Here is a 26,510-nt window from a genome sequence, read left to right as displayed (position 1 = left end):
TATTGAATCACCAACACTTATTATACATCATTATTATACAGAAATCATTGTCAAAAGCTGAAGAGAAACTGTTGCATGTAGGTCTATGTTATTTATGGATTGATCATATAGAAATATAGAAACATTATTTTAACTACTCCAAAGCAATTACATGTGGCGCAGGAACCACTGACTCACTGCATTATTATATAATATTATCAAGACACCTGCTGGTACCTCTTAACTGGTTAGGACAGCTCATGAGGTGTCCTAAATATCTACCGACTAGGTGGGACTAGAGGCTTCATGCATAGCTTTAATTTATACCCATATGTGTAAAATGTCTTTATTCTCAGCACTTATACGACCAATGTTCTACTCTGAGACACTTTGTTATTAAAAAACTTTGAATGTTTGTTTTACATATAAAAATAAATAAATGAATATTACTAATGTAAGCCAGTGTAAAGACTGGGTTATGTATGCACTCACTAACTGTAAGTCGCTCTGGATAAGAGCGTCTGCTAAATGACTCAAATGTAAATGTAAATGTATTGTGTTGCACTGCTCATGTCCGCGTTCTGGAACTGTCCGCGTCCACGTCCAGAACTGCCCGCGTCCCCGTACAGAACTGCCCGCGTCAATGTACGGTTTGGCGCCAAGCATATTGTCCAGTTACGCGCAGAGTGGTCTGAGGTGATCTTGGGGAACAACGATGGAGTTCGATACAGTGTTGAGACACCGAAGTTTATTGTTCAATTAGCTTTTTTGCGTAATGGTCAGTGACAGTATGAGTGTAGCCAGAACCTTTTCACTCGCTATCCTTGTTTCATCTTGTGTGGTTCACCGGGTTCGTCATCATCCTCGAGGGACAGACGAACAACCTGCTAGCTAGCCAAGCTAGTCGGTACAGCTAGCTAAGCTAGCTACTCTACCAGCAGCATCCTAGTTATCCTAGCTACCACTACATCATCACCGGCTGCCTGCATTTCTTGTGGACCGATGGAGCTCCCGGGTTGTTTCTTCCACCTGTTAAATCCCGTGGAGGGCTTCTCCCTCTCTCATTGATGGATGTTGGCCTCTGTCCGGTTCTCCTCTCTTCACTAAATGGACGGTAACTTTAGTGTTTAACCCCTCTGTGTCCAAGGACTGAACTTTTTGAATATTATTTTCGGGGCGCCTCAAGTTACATTTTTTACAACGTTTATTTCTGATAAAATTAGTTCATTGCATCCGCCATGGAGCCCAGTTTCATAATATTACCTTCTGTCCCTGGTTATGAAGTAATTGCAAAAAAACAGGCCTTATGTTTGGGCATTTTTCACCCTACCAACTCCTATTAGTTCTATTGAGCTCCGTGACACCGACTCGCCTTCAGAACATTCTATTCCCAGTCCATTGTTCTGCGTCACAACACCAGCTTCACTATTGTTATCAATGAGACCTGCCTGCGTTAACCCTGTAGGTTTACCTCAGGTAACTTATTATTAACAAGGTTACGGCTACTTGGTGAGCGCGCACACTGTTCACCTGAGTACATGTTGTGGTCACCAATAGTGAGGTGAGACGCAGTTTAAGAGGCGATGGCTGGCGGATAGCCATCAAACATTCAACATTTTCTGGTCATGGTTAACAATATTTGTTTTAAGAAAAAAGAGTACAATCTAAACAAAACGCATGTCCCTGTCCTCTTTTTCAAGATGTGGCCGATTTAAACAGCCAGAATAAATTTTTTAATTAAGAAATAACCATTTTTTTGATGACTTGTTGTTTCTAAGTGGCTGCTGGGTAATTTGATATGCATCGAACTCTTCCTCAGTAGGCATCAAATTGAGCGAATGCTGCGCAGGTTCACTGAGTTGCAAACCAAATGGATATAATGGGGTGATTGTTGTCTAATCGGGTGGTCTAGCTAATGGATTTGTAGATCTGACGCAGTTGCTACCTCAGATTATGAGCCTAGCAAGTGTCATGAATGAGTTATGTAGTACCCACATACGGCCACAAGGAGGAGAGAGAGTGCCATAAATCCTTACTGTTTTTTGCCATATAAAGCTTAAACCTAACAATCAATCAAATGTATTTATAAAGCTCTTTTTACACCAGCAGATGTCACAAAGTGCTATACAGAAACTCTTACCCTACTTATAACCTATTTTAACCGTAACCCTAACCCCTAATTCTAGGGTAGGGTAGCCTAGAACACTTTTAGAAACTATTTTAGTAATAATATTATCTTAGTAAATACAATTATAGTATTAAATAGCGTTTTGATTATTTTGTTGTTATTTTATTATATGTATAATTGCAAGACAGAACACTTGATAAATAAGATACATTTGTTTTATTTTTCAAATGTGGTTTGAATTGGGTGACCTAGTAACCTCTGTGTGAAAGTACAGCAATTGGCGTGGGGCAGGATTGAGACTGATCTAATACACTTTATTTCTCAGCTGCCTCACCAATGTCTGTACGTGAATTAATAACTTTTAATAGCTGAATATTTCCAATAGATGGCAGCATAAGACCACAAAGCATAAATTATAGGCTACAAGCAGAAATATGATTGACATAAAATAGCATGCAACCAAATACTATATGTCCCATTATTTTCTGAAATGGTCACTCATTACTTTAGTTAGCTATATATCTCGTATTAGGCCTGTGATGCTTTTGGAAGAGCAATTAAATAGTGACTATAGAAGGTGTTGAACCCTGGGTAAATAATCACTAGTCAGATGCTCCAACCTCAACCCTAGTATACATGCATTTTTTAATATCTAATATTGCGATTAAACAACCTCGGAATTGAAAAGACAATAGTGCGTCTTCCAGCCCGCAAATAAATTACATCATGCAACCCTCGCGGTTAGCAAATGTACATCAACATCCCCCTTGCTTGTGCTAGAAGGCAGAGTGTTCGCTGCTGGTTGATGAATCTGACAATGAATGTACTAGGAAAATACGTTTTTCTTGACCAGAGGTGACTAAATTAATGTTCAGGCTTATTGATAATCGTTATAGTAATGAAGTATAATTTCAAAACATGAGCATAGAAGCAGCTAATAATAAACATGAATCATCATTATATTATTTCACAGTAATCTGTTAAATGCTTTTTCAGTCGTTCCTCTTGCGTTAGCAGTGTGGAAAGGGACAGTAAAAAGCATGTGCAGGAGTTTTCCTGTGAGGGGAGTGGTGGTGTATCCAGGGAGAAAACTAAACTGAGCTTCTGAAATGTCATTCATGGTCTTACGCTGCCATCTATTGGAATTATTTAGCAACTGCAGTAGTACTGAATAAAGTATATCCTTACTAAAGTAGTAATTACTCAGAATTTCAAAATATGTCATTTTCTAGTTCATTTTACCACTTACAACCATAAAATAACAATTTATATAAACCAAAAACAACATACATTTAGTACACTATATATATATAATTTTAAAAACGATTTATTTAGATACATACATTATCTGCCAAAGTAACACCTCGATTGAGCGTTCTTTTTGATTATTATTACTGTGTAAAACCTAGCAGTACTACTTATTTCTCTGAGAGTGAGGTAGATATATATTATTACTGTGTCAACCTAGTAGTACTACTTATTTCTCTGTGAATGAGGCAGATATATATTATTACTGTGTAAAACCTAGCAGTACTACTTATTTCTCTGTGAGTGAGGCAGATATATAGCATTTTGCAAAAAAAAACATGATTATTTGTCTCTCTGAAGTGAAACCATCAAGTGATAGATTTTAAACAAATACATGTCTGTCATTGAACAACCCCATGCCATGATTAGCTACTGAAAAAACACACCAATCTCTTTCATAATGTCTTTAAACAATATAAGCTAATTTACCAACATTTCTGAAAATGGATATATAGCGTTTTGGAATGAAACTCTTCCTCTGTTTCACCATCTGAGCTCAGAGTAGATGAGAGATGTAATGTTTGTCTCTGTTGTGTTGAAGTCCAATCAAGCAGGAGAGACCAGCCTCCCCTGTACCCAGCTGTGTGTCCATGAAGAGTGACTGGTCTATGGATCCTCCTATATTCTTCAGAGATGGAGACTTTTCTACTGAACAAAGGTAAGAAGAACTCATGGATCATGGTTTGTAAGTTAAACAACCTGTCTCTAGTCATTTCTCCTCTCCCATTTTCACATTTATTTTTGTTGTTTTCATAATCCATAGGCTAATCCTTTTTTCAATTTTCATAGTCCTGAAACAATATTAAACAAACACAACATTCCCTCCCTGTGTGTGTGTGTGTGTGTGTGTGTGTGTGTGTGTGTGTGTGTGTGTGTGTGTGTGTGTGTGTGTGTGTGTGTGTGTGTGTGCACTCCCTGGATGAGGAGATTTAATCTCTATCCTGATTGCCTAGTCACTTTTACCCCTACCTACATGTACATATTACCTCAACTACCTTGTACCCCTGGACATTGACTCAGTACTGGTACTCCTTGTATATAGTCTAGTTATTACCTCAACTACCTGGTACCCCTGCACATTGACTCAGTACTGGTACTCCTTGTATATAGTCTAGTTATTACCTCAACTACCTGGTACCCCTGCACATTGACTCAGTACTGGTACTCCTTGTATATAGTCTAGTTATTACCTCAACTACCTGGTTCCCCTGCACGTTGACTCGGTACTGGTACTCCTTGTATATAGTCTAGTTATTACCTCAACTACCTGGTACCCCTGCACATTGACTCAGTACTGGTACTCCTTGTATATAGTCTAGTTATTACCTCAACTACCTGGTACCCTGCACATTGACTCAGTACTGGTACTCCTTGTATATAGTCTAGTTATTACCTCAACTACCTGGTACGCCTACACATTGACTCAGTACTGGTACTCCTTGTATATAGTCTAGTTATTACCTCAACTACCTGGTACCCTGCACATTGACTCAGTAATGGTACTCCTTGTATATAGTCTAGTTATTACCTCAACTTCCTGGTACCCCTGCACATTGACTAAGTACTGGTACTCCTTGGATATAGTCTAGTTATGACCTCAACTTCCTGGTACCCCTGCACATCGACTCAGTACTGGTACTCCTTATATATAGTCTAGTTATTACCTCAACTTCCTGGTACCCCTGCACATTGACTCAGTACTGGTACTCCTTATATATAGTCTAGCTATTACCTCAACTAACTGGTACCCCTGCACATTGACTCAGTTTACCTTATAGCCTCATTATTATTATTTTATTATGTTACTATTTCAATTTCTTTATTTTGCGAAATGTTGTGACTTTTTAACTCTGCATTGTTGGGAAAGGGCTCGTAAGTAAGCATTTCACGGTAAAGTGTACCACTGTTGTATTCGGCGCATGTGAGAAATACAATTTGATTTGATTTGAAGCTCATGCGCAGAAATACGTCATTGGGTCTAATGGTCGTCTTGTGCCGAACTGCACATGTGCTGGATGTCAAATCAAAGGCACTCCTTCAATATAAAGTTGTTTTTGACCAACATGAAAATGTGTCAGTTTGTTAAACTACTTAAGACAGAACATTTTCAAAATGAACAACTAAGGAAGTGATTTTTATCTCTCATTGACTTCTCAAACCCTAAACCCTGGCCTGGTCTACTTCATATGCGTACCACAATTATATATTTTTTTACATCAGCAGTTGTCACAAAGTGCTTATATAGAAACCCAGTCTAAAACCCCAAAGAGCAAGCAATGCAGATGTAGAAGCACGGTGGCTAGGAAAAACTCCCTAGAAAGGCAGGAACCTAGGAAGAAACCTAGAGAGGAACCAGGCTCTGAGGGGTGGCCAGTCCTCTTCTGGCTGTGCTGGGGGGAGATTATAAGAGGATATGGCCATTAAGTACAGATCGTTCTTCAAGATTTTCAAATGTTCATAGATGACCAGTAGGGTCAAATAATAATCACTGTGGTTATAGAGGGTGCAACAGGTCAGCACCTCAGGAGTAAATGTCATTTGGCTTTTCATAGCCGAGCATTCAGAGGTCGAGACAGCAGGTGTGGTAGGGAGAGAGAAGGAGAGGGAGAGAGAGAGAGAGAGAGGGTCGAAACAGCAGGTTCGGGACAAGGTCACACGTCCGGTGAACAGGTCAGAGTTCCAGATTGGCAGGCAGACCAGCAGAAACTGGATGAGTAGCAAGGTATCACGTCCGGTGGAGCATGTATCGATACTGATAGGATCGAAAGAAGGGGAGCGCTGCTCTCGGATCAGCTTTCTCCATTAAAATCATTCCATAACATTAGAATAATTTCACAATACTGACCACGGATCAGCTTCTAGAAAGATATGACTACCTACAGCTGCAAAAATTGAGGTAGTTTATTCTAATGCTTACACAATAAAAATGCACTAAATCACAGATTTGGCACATCATTGTTCACATTTTAGGCCCCCCAGCCTAGCTAAACCTGCCTTAGATAGCTCCTTTGCCCCTCCCCCAATACACACGGAGACCGACTCAATTGATGCCTCCAGCGATGCTATCTCTTTCATTGTTACCCAACGCTTAGGTTTACCTCCACTTTACTCATATCCTTCCATATCCTTGTCTGTACATAATGCCCTGAATCTTTTCTATAACACCCGGAAATCTGCCCCCTTTATTCTATGTACCCAACGCCCTAGAAGACCAGTTCTTAAAGCATTTAGCCGTATCCTTATTCTAGTCCTCCTCTGTTCCTCTGGTGATGTAGAGGCTAACCCAGGCCCTGCAGCCCTTAGTATCACTCCTACTCCCCAGGCGCTATCATTTGATGACTTCTGTAATCGCAAAAGTCTTGGTTTCTTGCACATAAATATCAGAAGTCTACTTCCTAAGTTTGAGTTATTCACTGCGTTAGCACACTCTGCCAACCCTGATGTTCTAGCAGTGTCTGAGTCCTGGCTCAGGAAGGCCACCAAAAAATCTGAAATTTCCATCCCCAACTATAACATTTTCCGTCTAGATAGAACTGCCTAAGGGGGTGGAGTTGCAATCTACTGTAGAGATAGCCTGCAGAGCTCTATCATACTATCCAGGTCTGTGCCCAAACAGTTTGAGCTTCTACTTCTAAAAATCCACCTTTCCAGAAATAAGTCTCTCACTGTTGCCGCTTGCTACAGACCCCCCTCAGCCCCCAGCTGTGCCCTGGACACCATATGTGAATTGATTGCCCCCCATTTATCCTCAGAGTTTGTACTGCTTGGTGACCTAAATTGGGATATGCTTAATACCCCAGCCATCCTACAATCCAAGCTAGATGCCCTCAACCTCACGCAAATTATCAACGAACCTACCAGGTACAACCCTAAATCCGTAAACATGGGTACCCTCATAGATATCATCCTGACTAACATACCCTCTAAATACACCTCAGCTGTCTTCAACCAGGATCTCAGCGATCACTGCCTTATTGCCTGCGTCCGTAACGGGTCCGCGGTCAAACGACCACCCCTCATCACTGTCAAACGCTCCCTAAAACACTTTAGCGAGGAGGCCTTCCTAATTGACCTGGCCCAGGTATCCTGGATGGATATAGATCTCATTCCGTCAGTAGAGGATGCCTGGTTGTTCCTTAAAAGTAATTTCCTCTCAATCTTAAATAAACATGCCCCATTCAAAAAATACAGAACTAAGAACCGATATAGCCCCTGGTGCTCCTCAGACTTGACTGCCCTTGACCAGCACAAAAACATCCTGTGGCGTACAGCATTAGCATCAAATAGCCCCTGCGATATGCAACTTTTCAGGGAAGTTAGGAACCAATACACACAAGCAGTCAGGAAAGCAAAGGCTAACTTTTTCAAACAGAAATTTGCATCCTGTAGCACTAACTTCAAAAAGTTTTGGGACACTGTAAAGTCCATGGAGAATAAGAGCACTTCCTCCCAGCTGCCCACTGCACTGAGGCTAGGAAACACTATCACCACCGATAAATCTACAATAATCGAGAATTTCAACAAGCATTTTGCTACAGCTGGCCATGCTTTCCATCTGGCTACCACTAACCCGGCCACCAACTCTGCACCCTCTGCTGCATCTTGCCCATGCCCCCCCCCGCTTCTCCTTCACACAAATTCAGACAGCTGATGTTTTGAAAGCGCTGCAAAATCTGGACCCCTACAAATCAGCTGGGCTAGACAATCTGGACCCTTTCTTTCTAAAACTAGCCGCCGAAATTGTCGCTACCCCTATTACTAGTCTGTTCAACCTCTCTTTCATAACGTCTGAGATCCCCAGAGATTGGAAAGCTGCCGCGGTCATCCCCCTATTCAAAGGGGGTGACACTCTAGATCCAAACTGCTACAGACCTATATCCATCCTGCCCTGTCTTTCGAAAGTATTCGAAAGTCAAGTTAACAAACAGATCATCGACCATTTCGAATACCACCCTACCTTCTCCGCTATGCAATCCGGTTTCCGAGCTGGTCACGGGTGCACTTCAGCCACGCTCAAGGTCCTAAACGATATTATAACCGCGATTGATAATAGACAGTACTGTGCAGCCGTCTTCATCGACCTGGCCAAGGCTTTCGACTCTGTCAACCACCGCATTCTTATTGGCAGACTAAATAGCCTTGGTTTCTCAAATGACTGCCTCACCTGGTTCACCAACTACTTCTCAGATAGAGTTCAGTGTGTCAAATCGGAGGGCCTGTTGTCTGGACCTATGGCAGTCTCTATGGGGGTGCCACAGGGTTCAATTCTTGGGCCGACACTTTTCTCCGTGTATATCAATGATGTCGCTCTTGCTGCTGGTGACTCTCAGATCCACCTCTACGTAGACGACACCATTTTGTATACATCTGGCCCTTCATTGGACACTGTGTTAACAAACCTCCAAACGAGCTTCAATGCCATACAACAATCCTTCAGTAGCCTCCAACTGCTCTTAAACACTAGTAAAACTAAATGCATGCTTTTCAATCGAACGCTGCTGGCACCCGCCCACCCGACTAGAATCACCACTCTCGACGGGTCTGACCTAGAGTATGTGGACAACTACAAATACCCAGGTGTCTGGTTAGACTGTAAACTCAAATTCCAGACTCACATAAAGAATCTCCAATCCAAAGTTAAATCTAGAATCGGCTTCCTATTTCGCAATAAAGCCTCCTTCACTCATGCTGCCAAACATGCCCTCGTAAAACTGACTATCCTACCGATCCTTGACTTCGGCGATGTAATTTACAAAATAGCCTCCAACACTCTACTCAGCAAATTGGATGTAGTCTATCACAGTGCCATCCGTTTTGTCTCCAAAGCCCCATACACTACCCACCACTGTGACCTGTACGCTCTTGTTGGCTGGTCCTCACTACATGTTCGTCGTCAAACCCACTGGCTCCAGGCCATCTATAAATCACTGCTAGGCAAATCCCCGCCTTATCTTAGCTCATTGGTCACCATAGCAGCACCCACCCGTAGTCTGCGCTCCAGCAGGTATATCTCACTGGTCATTCCCAAAGCCAACACCTCCTTTGGCCGCCATTCCTTCCAGTTCTCTGCTGCCAATGACTGGAACGAATTGCAAAAATCTCTGAAGCTGGAGACTCTTATCTCCCTCAATAACTTTAAGCATCAGTTGTCAGAGCACCTTACCGATCACTGCACCTGTACACAGCCCATCTGAAATTAGCCCACCCAACTACCTCATCCCTATATTGTTATTTATTTTGCTCTTTTGCACCCCAGTATCTCTATTTGCACATAATCTCTTGCACATCTAGCATTCCAGTGTTAATACTATTGTAATTATTCTGCACTATAGCCTATTTATTGCCTTACCTCCATAACTTGCTACATTTGCACACACTGTATATATATTTTCTGTTGTATTGCTGACTTTATGTATTTTACCCCATATGTAACTCTGTGTTGTTTTTATTGCACTACTTTGCTTTATCTTGGCCAGGTCGCAGTTGTAAATGAGAACCTGTTCTCAACTGGCTTACCTGGTTAAATAAAGGTGAAATAAAAAAATAAAAAAAACATATTACAGACAGTAGCCTACAAGTAGCATTTAACATTTAATATATTTCAATATGATTGAAATAGGCCTATAGCCTACTGTTTATATTTTAATGCAATCATCTTGGTTTTCATTTGAACCAAATGTGTGTACTTCCCTTGTTTGCATCAATTGCAAAGACATTGGCAACTTTGAATTTGTACTCAACTTTGTTCTGAATTTATCTGCGGTCACAAAGAGACGGATAAACCATGTGATTCTATGTTTAGCGGAGATCTTCTGTGTATAAAGTGATGCGGGAGGGCAAAAAAGCATCTAACGACGCACTTGGCTGTTCTACAAGTGGTCTGAGGCAGGTGTTAGAATATGAGCGTTTTAAAATGCAACGTTAATAACGATGGTTTTGGGAAACAGCTCAGAGATTTAACAATGCTCCTACGAAGGTTCTATCAATAAACTAGATAGATTCTAATGATGAACTTAGCCTTAAGATGCTTTTGTGAGACCCTGGATAAGAACATCTGCTAAATGACGAAAATGTAAATGTTTTACGTACAGATCTCATATTACTGTATTGAATTTTGTACATTTGTACAGATGTTTATTAAAAATGTAGTTATTTGTTACATTTGACTGTGTAAAACCTAGCAGTACTACTTATTTCTCAGAGAGTGAGGCAGATATATATTATTACTGTGTAAAACCTAGCAGTACTACTTATTTCTCTGAGAGTGAGGCAGATATATATTATTACTGTGTAAAACCTAGTAGTACTACTTATTTCTCTGAGAGTGAGACAGATATATATATATATATATATATATATATATAATTTGGCAAAGAAAACTACATTATTTGTCTCTCTGAAATAAACCATCAAGCGATTTAAACAATGAGAGAAATAATGTTTGTCTCTGTTGTGTTGAAGTCCAATCAAGCAGGAGAGACCAGCCTCCCCTGTACCCAGCTGTGTGTCCATGAAGAGTGACAAGTCTATGGTTCAACCTATACGGTTTAGAGAGGGAGACTTTTCTACTGAACAAAGGTAAGAAGAACTCATGGGTCATGGTCAGTGAGTTAAACAACACTGTCTCTAGTCATTTCTCCTCTCCCATTTTACCATTTATTTTTGTTGTTTTCATAATACATAGGCTAATCCTTTTTTCCATTTTCATAGTCCTGAAACATTATTAAACCAACACAACAATCCCTCCCTGTGTGTGTGTGTGTGTGTGTGTGAGTGTGTGAGTGAGTGTGTGTGTGTGTGTGTGTGTGTAAAGTTAATCTGTCAATCATTCATTAATGTGTTAATGAGAAAGCATTTAGTCTCTTGCTTAACTTATTTACTTGATTTATTTCAGTTACTTGAAGAGAATATTATGACATTTGTGAAGAACGAGCTGAAGATGTTCAAGAGGATTCTTAGTCCAGAACTCCCAGAAGGCTTTCAGAGTCAGAAGCAGGATAAGGAAGTGGTGGATGCTGAAGATGAGAAGCAGGAGAGCAGTGCCAGAGAGGGGGCTCTGAAGATCACACTGCACGTCCTGAGGAAAATGAACCAGAAGGAGCTTGCTGACACACTGGAGAAAAGTAGAGCTGTCTGCCTCATGTTGAATGCTGTTTTAGAACATATAAAAGCTGTAGCTAAAGTACAGCTAAAGTAGCTGTGTAACTCAATGATATTGCAGCAGCCTTAACACAACACCTAGTGACCTCATCAAGTGATTAATTTAGACAGAGAGAAGAGGAGCGAGGAAGAGAGAGATAGACAACATTAAAGATACCATCAGTAACACCGAATAATAATAATATAATCAGTCATTATGAAAACATTTACACATTTATACAGTCAGTTAAGAGAATAGATTATTTTTATTTAAAACTTTATAACAGTCCTACAATACTGTAGCCATTAAAACAGATGTAATATTAATATCCTCTGTGTTATTTCTTCATTCAGATGAGCTTGCTGTGATTTGCCAACGTGAACTCAAATCTAATCTAAAGAAGAAGTTTCAATGTGTATTTGAGGGGATCGCTAAACAAGGAAACCCAACACTTCTCAATAAGATCTACACAGAGCTCTACATCACAGAGGGTGGAAAAGGAGAGGTCAATAATGAACATGAGCTGAGACAGATTGAGACAACAACCAGGAAACAAGCAAGACCAGAGACTGCAATCAAATGTAACGACATCTTCAAACCCTTAACTGGACAAGACAAACCTATCAGAACTGTGCTGACAAAGGGAGTCGCTGGCATTGGAAAAACAGTCTCTGTGCAGAAGTTCATTCTGGACTGGGCTGAAGGAAAAGCAAATCAGGATGTCCAATTTGTATTTTCATTCCCTTTTTGGGAGCTGAATTTGATGAAAAAGGAAAAACACACTTTCATTGAACTTCTCAATCACTTCTCAATGGAAACCAAACAATCAAGAATCTCCAACTACGACAAGTACAAAGTTATTTTCATCTTTGATGGTCTGGATGAGTGCCGACTGCCCCTAGACTTCCAGAAGAACAAGATATACTGTGACGTCACAAAGTCAACCTCAGTGGATGTTCTGCTGACAAATCTCATCAAGGGAAATCTGCTTCCCTCTGCTCTCCTCTGGATAACTACCCGACCTGCAGCAGCCAATCAGATCCCTTCAGGGTGTGTTGACCAGGTGACAGAGGTACGAGGGTTCAATGACCCACAGAAGGAGGAGTACTTCAGGAAGAGATTCAGTGATGAGGACCTGGCCAGCAGAATCATCTCACACATAAAGACATCAAGGAGCCTCCACATCATGTGCCACATTCCAGTCTTCTGTTGGATTTCTGCAATAGTCCTTGAACACATGCTGAAACATAAGAGAGAAGAGATGCCCAAGACTCTGACTGAGATGTACACACACCTTGTGGAGTTTCATACCAAACAGAAGAATGAAAAGTATCTTGGGAAAGAAGAGACAGGTCCACACTGGAATAAAGAGAGCATTCTGTCACTGGGAAAACTGGCTTTTCAACAGCTTGTGAAGGGCAATCTGATTTTCTATGAAGAAGACCTGAAAGAGGCTGGCATTGATATCAATGAAGCCTCAGTGTACTCAGGATTGTGCACACAGCTCTTTAAAGAGGAATGTGGGCTGTACCAGGACAAGGTGTACTGCTTCGTGCATCTGAGCATTCAGGAGTTTCTGGCTGCTGTATATGTGTTCCTCTCATTCATCAACAACAATGAGAATCTAATGGCCAAACCTCAATCAACGTCCAGTAACTTTTCTGTGAGGATCAGACACAAGCGTAAAGTTACTGTCTACAAGAGTGCTGTGGATGAAGCCTTACAAAGTGAGAAAGGAAACCTGGACCTGTTCCTCCGATTCCTTCTGGGCCTCTCAATGGAGTCCAATCAGAAGCATTTACCAGGTCTACTGACAAAGACAAGAAGCAGCTCACAGAGCCATGAAGAAACAGTCAAGTACATCAAGGAGAAGATCAGGGAGAATCCCTCTCCAGAGAGGTGCATCAATCTGTTCCACTCTCTGAATGAACTGAATGACCATTCTCTAGTGGAGGAGATCCAAAGCTACCTGAGATCAGGAAGTCTCTCAGAAGAAGAACTTTCACCTGCACAGTGGTCAGCTCTGGTCTTTGTGTTGCTGACTTCAGAAAAGGAGCTGGATGTGTTTGACCTGAAGAAATTCTCCAGATCAGAGGAAGGTCTTCTGAGGCTGCTGCCAGTGGTCAAAGCCTCCAGAGCTGCTCTGTGAGTATATAAAATGACATTTAAGTACTAATCATCAGGAAGAAATGTTCAGAGAAATATACGTATTATAATATGTATATAATTAATATTGAAAAACATACTGAATCAATGCATTGATGTTCATATTAGTATAACAATATGACCATACAATTCTAGGAGACGGAAGATGAATCTATATGTTGTTTAAGAGAATAAACCAAATGCATCTGCCATAGTCCTTCTACACTACTGGTGTTAAATTAACAGTGTGTTTGTGAAATCATTATGATCTCTCTGTCAGGCTGTCAGGCTGTGGAGTCACAGAGGAAGGCTGTGCTTCTCTGGTCTCAGCTCTGAAGTCAAACCCCTCACACCTGAGAGAGCTGGACCTGAGTAACAATGACCTGAAGGATTCAGGAGTGAAGCTGCTCTCTGCTGGACTGGGGAATCCCCACTGTAAACTGGAGACTCTGAGGTCAGTATTCCTGTAGTTGGTCAACAAGTGGTAACTGTTCACCAGATCCACATGTGTTTACCAGGCACACATAGTCCACACCATATGTGTTTGGACAGTGAAGCTTACAGTTTTAAAAGTTGGTGCTATGCTCCAGCATTTTGGATTTCAGATAGAATGTTTCATATTAGGTGACAGTACATAATATCACCTTTTATTTGAGGGTAATGGTGAGAGGTTAGCATGTTTTGTTGTAGCCTCTGTAACTTTCTCACTCATTATTATTCATGATTCATTCATGATATTTCTCAATCTTGGCATCATCAGGATTACTTTAGTAGTGTTTAGAAACATGTTATCTACTCACTCAGACAGAAAATGACTCAACTCCAAAGAATAGTAGTGTGGTTTTAATATGATTTGAATCTTTGCAGGCTGTCAGGCTGTCTAGTTACAGAGGAAGGCTGTGCTTCTCTGGTCTCAGCTCTGAAGTCAAACCCCTCACACCTGAGAGAGCTGGACCTGAGCTACAATCACCCAGGAGACTCAGGAGTCAGACTGCTCTCTGCTGGACTAGAGGATCCACACTGCAGACTGGAGAAACTCAAGTATGTAGAGGGTTTATGTCAATGTTCATTTCAGACATGTTGGAGTTATCAGGCTAGTTAAGACAAACATTCTGACCACAACTTGGACTTAGTTATATAAAGACTGTGTGTGTGTGTGTGTGTGTGTGCGTGTGTGTCCAGTGTGTGTGTGGGTCCAGTGTGTGTGTGTGTGTGTCCAGTGTGTGTGTATCCAGTGTGTGTATGTGTGTGTTTCGGTGTCCAGTGTGTGTGTGTGTGTGTGTGTGTGTGTGTGTGTGTGTGTGTGTGTGTGTGTGTGTGTGTGTGTGTGTGTGTGTGTGTGTGTGTGTGTGTGTGTGGGGGTCCAGTGTGTTTGTGTGTCCAGTGTGTGTGTGTGTGCACGTGTATCAGTACACACACTGGACACACAAACACACACTGGACCCACAAACACACACACACTGGACACACACATACTGGACAAACACACACTGGACACACACAAACACTGGACAAACACACACACACTGGACAAACACACACACACACACTGGACACACACACACACACACACACACACACAAACACACACTGGACACACACACAAAAAGGAAACAAACACACACACTGGACACACACACACACACTGGACACACACACACTCACACTGGACACACACACACACTGGACACACACACACTGGACAAACACACACACACTGGACACACACACACACACACACACACACTGGACACACTTGACACACACACACACACACTGGACACACATATACACTGGACACACACAGACACACACTGGATACACACACACACACACACACTGGACACACTTGACACACACACACACACTGGACACACATATACACTGGACACACACACTGTTCACACACTGTACACACACACACACACACACACTGGACACACACAGACACACACACACACACTCACACTGGACACACACAAACACACACACACAATGGACACACACTTTTCACACAGACACTGGAGACACCCACAAAGGAAACACACACACACATACACAAAGGAAACATACACACTGAACACATACACACACACACACACTGGACACACACACACACTGGACACACGCACACATACTGGACACACAGACACATACACTGGACACACACACACACACACACTGGACACAGACACACACACACACACACACACACACACACACACACACACACACACACACACACACACACTGGACACACACACACACACACACACACACACACACACACACACTGGACACACACACACATTGGACACACACAGAGTGGACAAACACTGGACAAACACAGACACTGACAGTGTGTATGTGTGTGTGTCCAATTTGTGTGTTTGTGTGTGTTTGTTTGTGTGTGTATGTGTATATACTGACAGTGTGTATGTGTGTGTGTGTGTGTGTGTGTGTGTGTGTGTGTGTGTGTGTGTGTGTGTGTGTGTGTGTGTGTGTGTGTGTGTGTATGTGTGTGTGTGTGAGTTCAGGTGTATCCCTCAATGACTGTCTGTTCTTCTGCTTACCGCTACAGTGTGGAACATGGTGGAGAGAACACAATGAAACCTGGACTTAGAAAATGTGAGTATTGACTGCTGTGAAGAATGTGACTAAGAATAAGTCTTAATTCAAGTGAAGTCAAAGTCAAAGACCACCATCATTACTTACTTGGTCATATTAAATATCAGATGTAGTTCTACAGAAGCAGAAATCAGGGACACCAAAGTTTACTAAGAGTTGCTTTGACAATGTGTGTGTGTGTGTGTGTGGTGTGTTCGTGTTACTTTAGAAATGTGTGTTTTTGTATTCATGCATGCATTCAGGATGTGTGTGTGTGTGTGTGTGTGTGTGTGTGTGTGTGATTAATGGGAATAAGTGTGTTTTATATTTCCATACAGTATAACATATGATCATTCAACAAGTCTCAAGTTACCTTAACTTCTCATTTTGATACCTAGAAACATCTACATTAAATGAATTAGTGAAAAGTGAGTTAACATTCCAATGTGAATGATGATGATTTCTAATATTGTGTCTGGTTTCATCCATCAGATGTCTGTGATCTCACACTGGACCCAAACACAGTAAACAGACTCCTCTCTCTGTCTGAGGAGAACAGAAAGGTGACATGTAGGGAAGAGGAGCAGCCGTATCCTGATCACCCAGAGAGATTTGAGGACTGTAGACAGGTGCTGTGTAGAGAGGGTCTGACTGGGCGCTGTTACTGGGAGGTAGAGTGGAGTGGGATAGAGGTTGGTATAGGAGTGACATATAAAGGAATCAGCAGGAGAGGAGGGGGTGATGACTTTGGGATTGGATGGAATGACAAGTCCTGGAGTCTGATCTGCCTCCTCAACCGTTACTCTGCCTGGCACAATAATAAGTCCACTACCATAGACGTCCGCTCCTCCAGCTCCCACAGAGTAGGAGTGTATCTGGACTGGCCAGCCGGCACTCTGTCCTTCTACAGAGTCTCCTCTGACACACTGACCCACCTGAACACATTCCACTCCACATTCACTGAGCCCCTCTATCCAGGGTTTAGGGTTTGGTTTGAGGGTGACTCAGTGTCCCTGTAAATAATAACCATAGTAACACTGACACACACACACACTGGACACACACACACACACACACACTGGACACACTGGGAACACACACACACAAACACATTAAACACACACACACAAACACCCACTGTACACACACACACACACTGTACACACAAACACACACTGAACACACACACTGGACACACACAAACACACACACACACACACACACACACACACACTGGACATACACACGCACACTGGATACACACACACTGGACACACACACACACACACACTGGATACACACACTGGACACACACACACACTGGACACACACACACACTGGACACACACACACTGGACACACACACACACACCTGACACACACAAACACAGGACACACACTCACACTTGACACACACACACACACTGGACACACACACACACAGGACACACACACACACTGGACACACACACACACACACTGGACACACACAAACACACACACACACACTGGACACACACACATACGCTGGACACACACACACACTCACACTGGACCCACACACATACACACTGGCCACACACACACTGGACACACACACACACACACACACACACACACTGGACACACACACTGGACACACACACATACGCTGGACACACACACACTGGACACACACACACAGGACACACACACACACAGGACTCACACACACTGGACACACACACTCACACACACTGGACAAACACACATACACACTTACACACACACACACACACACACACTGGACACACACACTCACACACACTGGACACACACACAGACACTGGACACACACACACTTACACACACACTCACACACACTGGACACACACATACGCTGGACACACACACACTAGACACACACAAACACACACTCACATTGGAGACACACACACATACACACAGGACACACACACCTGACACACACACACACAGGACACACACACTGGACACACACACACACACTGGACACACACACACATACACACCTGACACACACACTGGACACGCACACACACACACTGGACACACACACACACTGGACACACACACACACACACACACTGGACACACACACACTGGACACACACACACTGGACACACACACACACTGAACACACACACACACTGAACACACACACACACACACACACACACACTGGACACACACACTGGAAACACAAACACAATGGACACACACACACTGATCACACACACACACACACTGGACACTGGACACACACACACTGAACACACACACGCTGAACACACACACACACACACACATACACACTGGACACACACACACTAAACATACACGCTAGATACACACACACACTGAACACACACACGCTGAACACACACACACACACACACACACACACACTGAACACACACACACACACACTGGACACACACACACTGGACACACACAGACACTGGACACACACACACTGGACACGCATCCACACACACACACTGGACACACACACACACATACACACACTGGACACACACACACTGGACACACACACACACTGAACACACACACACACTGAACACACACACACACTCACACACACACTGGACACACACACTGGATACACAAACAAAATGGACACACACACACACACACACACACACACTGGACACACACACACTGAACACACACACACACACACACACACACACTGAACACACACTCACTAAACATACACGCTGGATACACACACACACTGAACACACACGCTGAACACACACACACACACACACTGGACACACACACACACTGGACACACACACACACTGGACACGCATCCACACACACAGAACACACACTGAACACACACACACACTGGACATACACACACACACACACACACACACACACACACACACACACACACACCTGACAGACACACACTGGACACACACACACTCACACACTGAACACACACATACACTGACACTGAACACACACATATACTGGACACACACACATTGAACACACACAGGACACACACACACACACACACACACACTGGACAAACACACACTGGACACACACACACTGGACACATTTCCATGTGTTGGATTTTGATGAAAGGAAATCCCATATAGCCTACTGGACAGGACTTTGCTATGGCATCTTCTGTTTGGGTGTCTCAGGTCAGGTCTGAGCCATGATCAGAATGTGTCTCTGTGTCTATTTCCAGCCCTGCCATTTCTACCTGTCCTGATCTAGTGTTTCACCCCTGACCTCCTCACACCGTCTCACTGTCCATGTCTGCTTTTAGCTCCGACCTCTACTTCACTGTGTTATAATGGACCTTATGCTTGTTATGTCACCTCTGTAACCAGTTATCAAACATGCTGACCTTTCTGACCCTATCCCATGGCCCTACTTTCTAGAAATGAACATTTAAATTCCTCTATGAGTTTTGTTTTGTGTCCATTTACTTATCTATGTATTTGTTGTATATTGGGGTTGTGCCGCAGAGCATCATGGGGGTTTGTATGTGTTGAGATGATCACGTTCCAGATAAATGGTTGAACTGATTCCTGTCTCCCGTCTCATCATTATTGAATTGTTATACAGACGTGGTTATGAAACCCACGAGACATAACAAAAGATTGGCAATGAGTAAGTCTGAATCTACAGGAACTATTCTGTCTCGAAGAAGTGTGTTTTTATAACTGTTTAAAACTGTTATTTTCTGTGGTACAGTCTAGGCTAATGTTAGCACAGTGTATTGATAGCAGAGGCAAGTGCATAGTCCAGCTAGCTAAGAAAGAGAGTTAACCAGTGGTTTAAAGTACTCAAGTAAAAATACTTTAAAGTACTACTTAAGTAGTTTTTTTGGGGTATCTGTACTTGACTTTACTATTTATATTTTTGACTACTTTTACTTCACTACATTCCTAAAGAAAATAATGTACTTTTTACTCCATACATTTTCCCTGACACCCAAAAGTACTCGTTACATTTTGAATGCTTAGCAGGACAGAAAATGGTCCAATTCACGCACTTATCAAGAGAAAATCCCTACTGCCTCTGATCTGGCAGACTCACTAAACACAAATGCTTTGTTTGTAAATTCTCTGAGTGTTGGAGTGTGCCTCTGGCTGAATGTACATTTTAAAAACAAGAAAATTGTCTGGTTTGCTTTATGTAAGGAATTTGAAATGATTTATACTTGTACTTTTACTTTTGATACTTTAGTATATTTTAGCAATTACATTTACTTTTCATACTTAAGTATATTTAAAACCAAATACTTTTAGACTTTTACTCAAGTAGTATTTTACTGGGTGACTTTCACTTTTACTTGAGTCATTTTCTATTAAGGTATCTTTACTTTTACTCAAGTATGACAATAGGGTACTTTTTCCACCACTGGAGTTAACATTGTCATGGACGGCAGAAAAGGACTCGAGATGGACATTTAAACAGGAAAACAACGTGATTAAAAAGGAGGAATATAAAGTGATTCAAGGATAGGACATTTATTCAACTGTGAAGACAAACCTTTTATTTAAAACTGCTAAATGAGTGAACTTAGGAGGAAACGTCAGTGAGTGAAGTGAATGAAGATCACGTGACTGAGGAAAATATTGCTTTGGTTGAGGACAATATTGAAGTGAGTGACAATCAGGAACTTATTGAGAAATGAATTGATGGAAACATTGGAAAGTTTGATAAAAGTATTGAGCAGTGGAGCTCATATACAGAACGGTTTGAATAATTTGTTCTTGTAAATGACATGGATGAGGACAACATTGTGCCTACATGTTTTAGTGTAATGGGGCCAAAGACATTTAATTTACTAGGCAGCCTGCTACAGCCAGTCAGAACAGGTAATAAGACGTATGGGGATATTGTGGAGATACTTAAAGGACATTTTTCACAAGAACCACTAGTTAATGCTGAAAGGTTCAGGTTCCACAGGAGACACCAGGAAGAGGGAGAATCAGTAACAATGTTTGCTGCTGCATTAAAGAAACTATCAGAACACTGAGTTTAATGCTGTTCTAAATGACATCATTAGAGACAGACTAGTATGTGGGCTACGGAGTGAAGCTACACAAAAGAGACTGTTGACTGAAAGTCATCTGACCTTGGCAAAGGACATTGAAATCAGTGTGTCCATGGAACTAGCTGCTAAAGAGGCTCACCAGTTGAGTTCATCAGGAACTTAGTGGGTTCATCTAACAATCCTAATCATCAGCTGATACATTTTAATCTCATACACAGGGTAAACCTTCCACCTAGAAAACATAGTTTAATTAACATATTAACCTCTCTTCTGTGTGATCTATGTAATCAATGTAAGGTTCTGTATTTAATTTTCTCAGTTCACCTTGTGTTCTTGAACGTAGCCCTGTTTCTTTGTGTTCTTGAACGTAGCCCTGTTTCTTTGTGTTCTTGAACGTAGCCCTGTTTCTTTGTGTTCTTGAACGTAGCCCTGTTTCTTTGTGTTCTTGAACGTAGCCCTGTTTCTTTGTGTTCTTGAACGTAGCCCTGTTTCTTTGTGTTCTTGAACGTAGCCCTGTTTCTTTGTGTTCTTGAACGTAGCCCTGTTTCTTTGTGTTCTTGAACGTAGCCCTGTTTCTTTGTGTTCTTGAACGTAGCCCTGTTTCTTTGTGTTCTTGAACGTAGCCCTGTTTCTTTGTGTTCTTGAACGTAGCCCTGTTTCTTTGTGTTCTTGAACGTTGCCCTGTTTCTTTGTGTTCTTGAACGTAGCCCTGTTTCTATGTGTTCTTGAACGTAGCCCTGTTTCTTTGTGTTCTTGAACGTAGCCCTGTTTCTTTGTGTTCTTGAACGTAGCCCTGTTTCTTTGTGTTCTTGAACGTAGCCCTGTTTCTTTGTGTTCTTGAACGTAGCCCTGTTTCTTTGTGTTCTTGAACGTAGCCCTGTTTCTTTGTGTTCTTGAACGTAGCCCTGTTTCTTTGTGTTCTTGAACGTAGCCCTGTTTCTTTGTGTTCTTGAACGTAGCCCTGTTTCTTTGTGTTCTTGAACGTAGCCCTGTTTCTTTGTGTTCTTGAACGTAGCCCTGTTTCTTTGTGTTCTTGAACGTAGCCCTGTTTCTTTGTGTTCTTGAACGTAGCCCTGTTTCTTTGTGTTCTTGAACGTAGCCCTGTTTCTTAGTGTTCTTGAACGTTGCCCTGTTTCTTTGTGTTCTTGAACGTAGCCCTGTTTCTATGTGTTCTTGAACGTAGCCCTGTTTCTTTGTGTTCTTGAACGTAGCCCTGTTTCTTTGTGTTCTTGAACGTAGCCCTGTTTCTTTGTGTTCTTGAACGTAGCCCTGTTTCTTTGTGTTCTTGAACGTAGCCCTGTTTCTTTGTGTTCTTGAACGTAGCCCTGTTTCTTTGTGTTCTTGAACGTAGCCCTGTTTCTTTGTGTTCTTGAACGTAGCCCTGTTTCTTTGTGTTCTTGAACGTAGCCCTGTTTCTTTGTGTTCTTGAACGTAGCCCTGTTTCTTTGTGTTCTTGAACGTAGCCCTGTTTCTTTGTGTTCTTGAACGTAGCCCTGTTTCTTTGTGTTCTTGAACGTTGCCCTGTTTCTTTGTGTTCTTGAACGTAGCCCTGTTTCTATGTGTTCTTGAACGTAGCCCTGTTTCTTTGTGTTCTTGAACGTAGCCCTGTTTCTTTGTGTTCTTGAACGTAGCCCTGTTTCTTTGTGTTCTTGAACGTAGCCCTGTTTCTTTGTGTTCTTGAACGTAGCCCTGTTTCTTTGTGTTCTTGAACGTAGCCCTGTTTCTTTGTGTTCTTGAACGTAGCCCTGTTTCTTTGTGTTCTTGAACGTAGCCCTGTTTCTTTGTGTTCTTGAACGTAGCCCTGTTTCTTTGTGTTCTTGAACGTAGCCCTGTTTCTTTGTGTTCTTGAACGTAGCCCTGTTTCTTTGTGTTCTTGAACGTAGCCCTGTTTCTTTGTGTTCTTGAACGTAGCCCTGTTTCTTTGTGTTCTTGAACGTAGCCCTGTTTCTTTGTGTTCTTGAACGTAGCCCTGTTTCTTTGTGTTCTTGAACGTAGCCCTGTTTCTTTGTGTTCTTGAACGTAGCCCTGTTTCTTTGTGTTCTTGAACGTAGCCCTGTTTCTTTGTGTTCTTGAACGTAGCCCTGTTTCTTTGTGTTCTTGAACGTAGCCCTGTTTCTTTGTGTTCTTGAACGTAGCCCTGTTTCTTTGTGTTCTTGAACGTAGCCCTGTTTCTTTGTGTTCTTGAACGTAGCCCTGTTTCTTTGTGTTCTTGAACGTAGCCCTGTTTCTTTGTGTTCTTGAACGTAGCCCTGTTTCTTTGTGTTCTTGAACGTAGCCCTGTTTCTTTGTGTTCTTGAACGTAGCCCTGTTTCTTTGTGTTCTTGAACGTAGCCCTGTTTCTTTGTGTTCTTGAACGTAGCCCTGTTTCTTTGTGTTCTTGAACGTAGCCCTGTTTCTTTGTGTTCTTGAACGTAGCCCTGTTTCTTTGTGTTCTTGAACGTAGCCCTGTTTCTTTGTGTTCTTGAACGTAGCCCTGTTTCTTTGTGTTCTTGAACGTAGCCCTGTTTCTTTGTGTTCTTGAACGTAGCCCTGTTTCTTTGTGTTCTTGAACGTAGCCCTGTTTCTTTGTGTTCTTGAACGTAGCCCTGTTTCTTTGTGTTCTTGAACGTAGCCCTGTTTCTTTGTGTTCTTGAACGTAGCCCTGTTTCTTTGTGTTCTTGAACGTAGCCCTGTTTCTTTGTGTTCTTGAACGTAGCCCTGTTTCTTTGTGTTCTTGAACGTAGCCCTGTTTCTTTGTGTTCTTGAACGTAGCCCTGTTTCTTTGTGTTCTTGAACGTAGCCCTGTTTCTTTGTGTTCTTGAACGTAGCCCTGTTTCTTTGTGTTCTTGAACGTAGCCCTGTTTCTTTGTGTTCTTGAACGTAGCCCTGTTTCTTTGTGTTCTTGAACGTAGCCCTGTTTCTTTGTGTTCTTGAACGTAGCCCTGTTTCTTTGTGTTCTTGAACGTAGCCCTGTTTCTTTGTGTTCTTGAACGTAGCCCTGTTTCTTTGTGTTCTTGAACGTAGCCCTGTTTCTTTGTGTTCTTGAACGTAGCCCTGTTTCTTTGTGTTCTTGAACGTAGCCCTGTTTCTTTGTGTTCTTGAACGTAGCCCTGTTTCTTTGTGTTCTTGAACGTAGCCCTGTTTCTTTGTGTTCTTGAACGTAGCCCTGTTTCTTTGTGTTCTTGAACGTAGCCCTGTTTCTTTGTGTTCTTGAACGTAGCCCTGTTTCTTTGTGTTCTTGAACGTAGCCCTGTTTCTTTGTGTTCTTGAACGTAGCCCTGTTTCTTTGTGTTCTTGAACGTAGCCCTGTTTCTTTGTGTTCTTGAACGTAGCCCTGTTTCTTTGTGTTCTTGAACGTAGCCCTGTTTCTTTGTGTTCTTGAACGTAGCCCTGTTTCTTTGTGTTCTTGAACGTAGCCCTGTTTCTTTGTGTTCTTGAACGTAGCCCTGTTTCTTTGTGTTCTTGAACGTAGCCCTGTTTCTTTGTGTTCTTGAACGTAGCCCTGTTTCTTTGTGTTCTTGAACGTAGCCCTGTTTCTTTGTGTTCTTGAACGTAGCCCTGTTTCTTTGTGTTCTTGAACGTAGCCCTGTTTCTTTGTGTTCTTGAACGTAGCCCTGTTTCTTTGTGTTCTTGAACGTAGCCCTGTTTCTTTGTGTTCTTGAACGTAGCCCTGTTTCTTTGTGTTCTTGAACGTAGCCCTGTTTCTTTGTGTTCTTGAACGTAGCCCTGTTTCTTTGTGTTCTTGAACGTAGCCCTGTTTCTTTGTGTTCTTGAACGTAGCCCTGTTTCTTTGTGTTCTTGAACGTAGCCCTGTTTCTTTGTGTTCTTGAACGTAGCCCTGTTTCTTTGTGTTCTTGAACGTAGCCCTGTTTCTTTGTGTTCTTGAACGTAGCCCTGTTTCTTTGTGTTCTTGAACGTAGCCCTGTTTCTTTGTGTTCTTGAACGTAGCCCTGTTTCTTTGTGTTCTTGAACGTAGCCCTGTTTCTTTGTGTTCTTGAACGTAGCCCTGTTTCTTTGTGTTCTTGAACGTAGCCCTGTTTCTTTGTGTTCTTGAACGTAGCCCTGTTTCTTTGTGTTCTTGAACGTAGCCCTGTTTCTTTGTGTTCTTGAACGTAGCCCTGTTTCTTTGTGTTCTTGAACGTAGCCCTGTTTCTTTGTGTTCTTGAACGTAGCCCTGTTTCTTTGTGTTCTTGAACGTAGCCCTGTTTCTTTGTGTTCTTGAACGTAGCCCTGTTTCTTTGTGTTCTTGAACGTAGCCCTGTTTCTTTGTGTTCTTGAACGTAGCCCTGTTTCTTTGTGTTCTTGAACGTAGCCCTGTTTCTTTGTGTTCTTGAACGTAGCCCTGTTTCTTTGTGTTCTTGAACGTAGCCCTGTTTCTTTGTGTTCTTGAACGTAGCCCTGTTTCTTTGTGTTCTTGAACGTAGCCCTGTTTCTTTGTGTTCTTGAACGTAGCCCTGTTTCTTTGTGTTCTTGAACGTAGCCCTGTTTCTTTGTGTTCTTGAACGTAGCCCTGTTTCTTTGTGTTCTTGAACGTAGCCCTGTTTCTTTGTGTTCTTGAACGTAGCCCTGTTTCTTTGTGTTCTTGAACGTAGCCCTGTTTCTTTGTGTTCTTGAACGTAGCCCTGTTTCTTTGTGTTCTTGAACGTAGCCCTGTTTCTTTGTGTTCTTGAACGTAGCCCTGTTTCTTTGTGTTCTTGAACGTAGCCCTGTTTCTTTGTGTTCTTGAACGTAGCCCTGTTTCTTTGTGTTCTTGAACGTAGCCCTGTTTCTTTGTGTTCTTGAACGTAGCCCTGTTTCTTTGTGTTCTTGAACGTAGCCCTGTTTCTTTGTGTTCTTGAACGTAGCCCTGTTTCTTTGTGTTCTTGAACGTAGCCCTGTTTCTTTGTGTTCTTGAACGTAGCCCTGTTTCTTTGTGTTCTTGAACGTAGCCCTGTTTCTTTGTGTTCTTGAACGTAGCCCTGTTTCTTTGTGTTCTTGAACGTAGCCCTGTTTCTTTGTGTTCTTGAACGTAGCCCTGTTTCTTTGTGTTCTTGAACGTAGCCCTGTTTCTTTGTGTTCTTGAACGTAGCCCTGTTTCTTTGTGTTCTTGAACGTAGCCCTGTTTCTTTGTGTTCTTGAACGTAGCCCTGTTTCTTTGTGTTCTTGA

At 42.2% G+C, this 26,510-nt stretch overlaps 3 protein-coding genes across 3 annotated transcripts in view; 2 read left to right on the top strand and 1 right to left on the bottom strand.

Moving 5' to 3' along the window:
• Positions 1–26,510, bottom strand: part of LOC311141405 (NLR family CARD domain-containing protein 3-like) — a 674,300-nt gene that overhangs the window by 44,869 nt on the left and 602,921 nt on the right. The gene's annotated exons all lie outside the window — the stretch shown is intronic.
• Positions 1–26,510, top strand: part of LOC311141252 (NLR family CARD domain-containing protein 3-like) — a 390,310-nt gene that overhangs the window by 105,170 nt on the left and 258,630 nt on the right. Inside the window, exons 4-5 of the mRNA XM_084176513.1 lie at positions 3,957–4,073; positions 10,877–10,993. Of these exons, the coding sequence (XP_084032639.1) occupies positions 3,957–4,073; positions 10,877–10,993 (234 nt within the window). The remainder of the gene's footprint in view (positions 1–3,956; positions 4,074–10,876; positions 10,994–26,510) is intronic.
• Positions 11,319–17,341, top strand: LOC311099299 (NLR family CARD domain-containing protein 3-like). The gene is made up of 5 exons (XM_084140018.1): positions 11,319–11,538; positions 11,909–13,700; positions 13,981–14,154; positions 14,568–14,733; positions 16,781–17,341. The coding sequence occupies exons 1-5, from the start codon at positions 11,328–11,330 to the stop codon at positions 17,324–17,326; spliced, it is 2,889 nt and encodes a 962-aa protein (XP_083996144.1). The 5' UTR covers positions 11,319–11,327; the 3' UTR covers positions 17,327–17,341.

The sequence above is a fragment of the Coregonus lavaretus genome, assembly GCF_964263955.1.
Source record: "Coregonus lavaretus genome assembly, chromosome: 2".
Taxonomy (NCBI): Eukaryota; Metazoa; Chordata; class Actinopteri; order Salmoniformes; family Salmonidae; genus Coregonus; species Coregonus lavaretus.
Note: the sequence above shows the minus strand (reverse complement) of the source record. Positions and strands in the feature narration are given on the sequence as shown.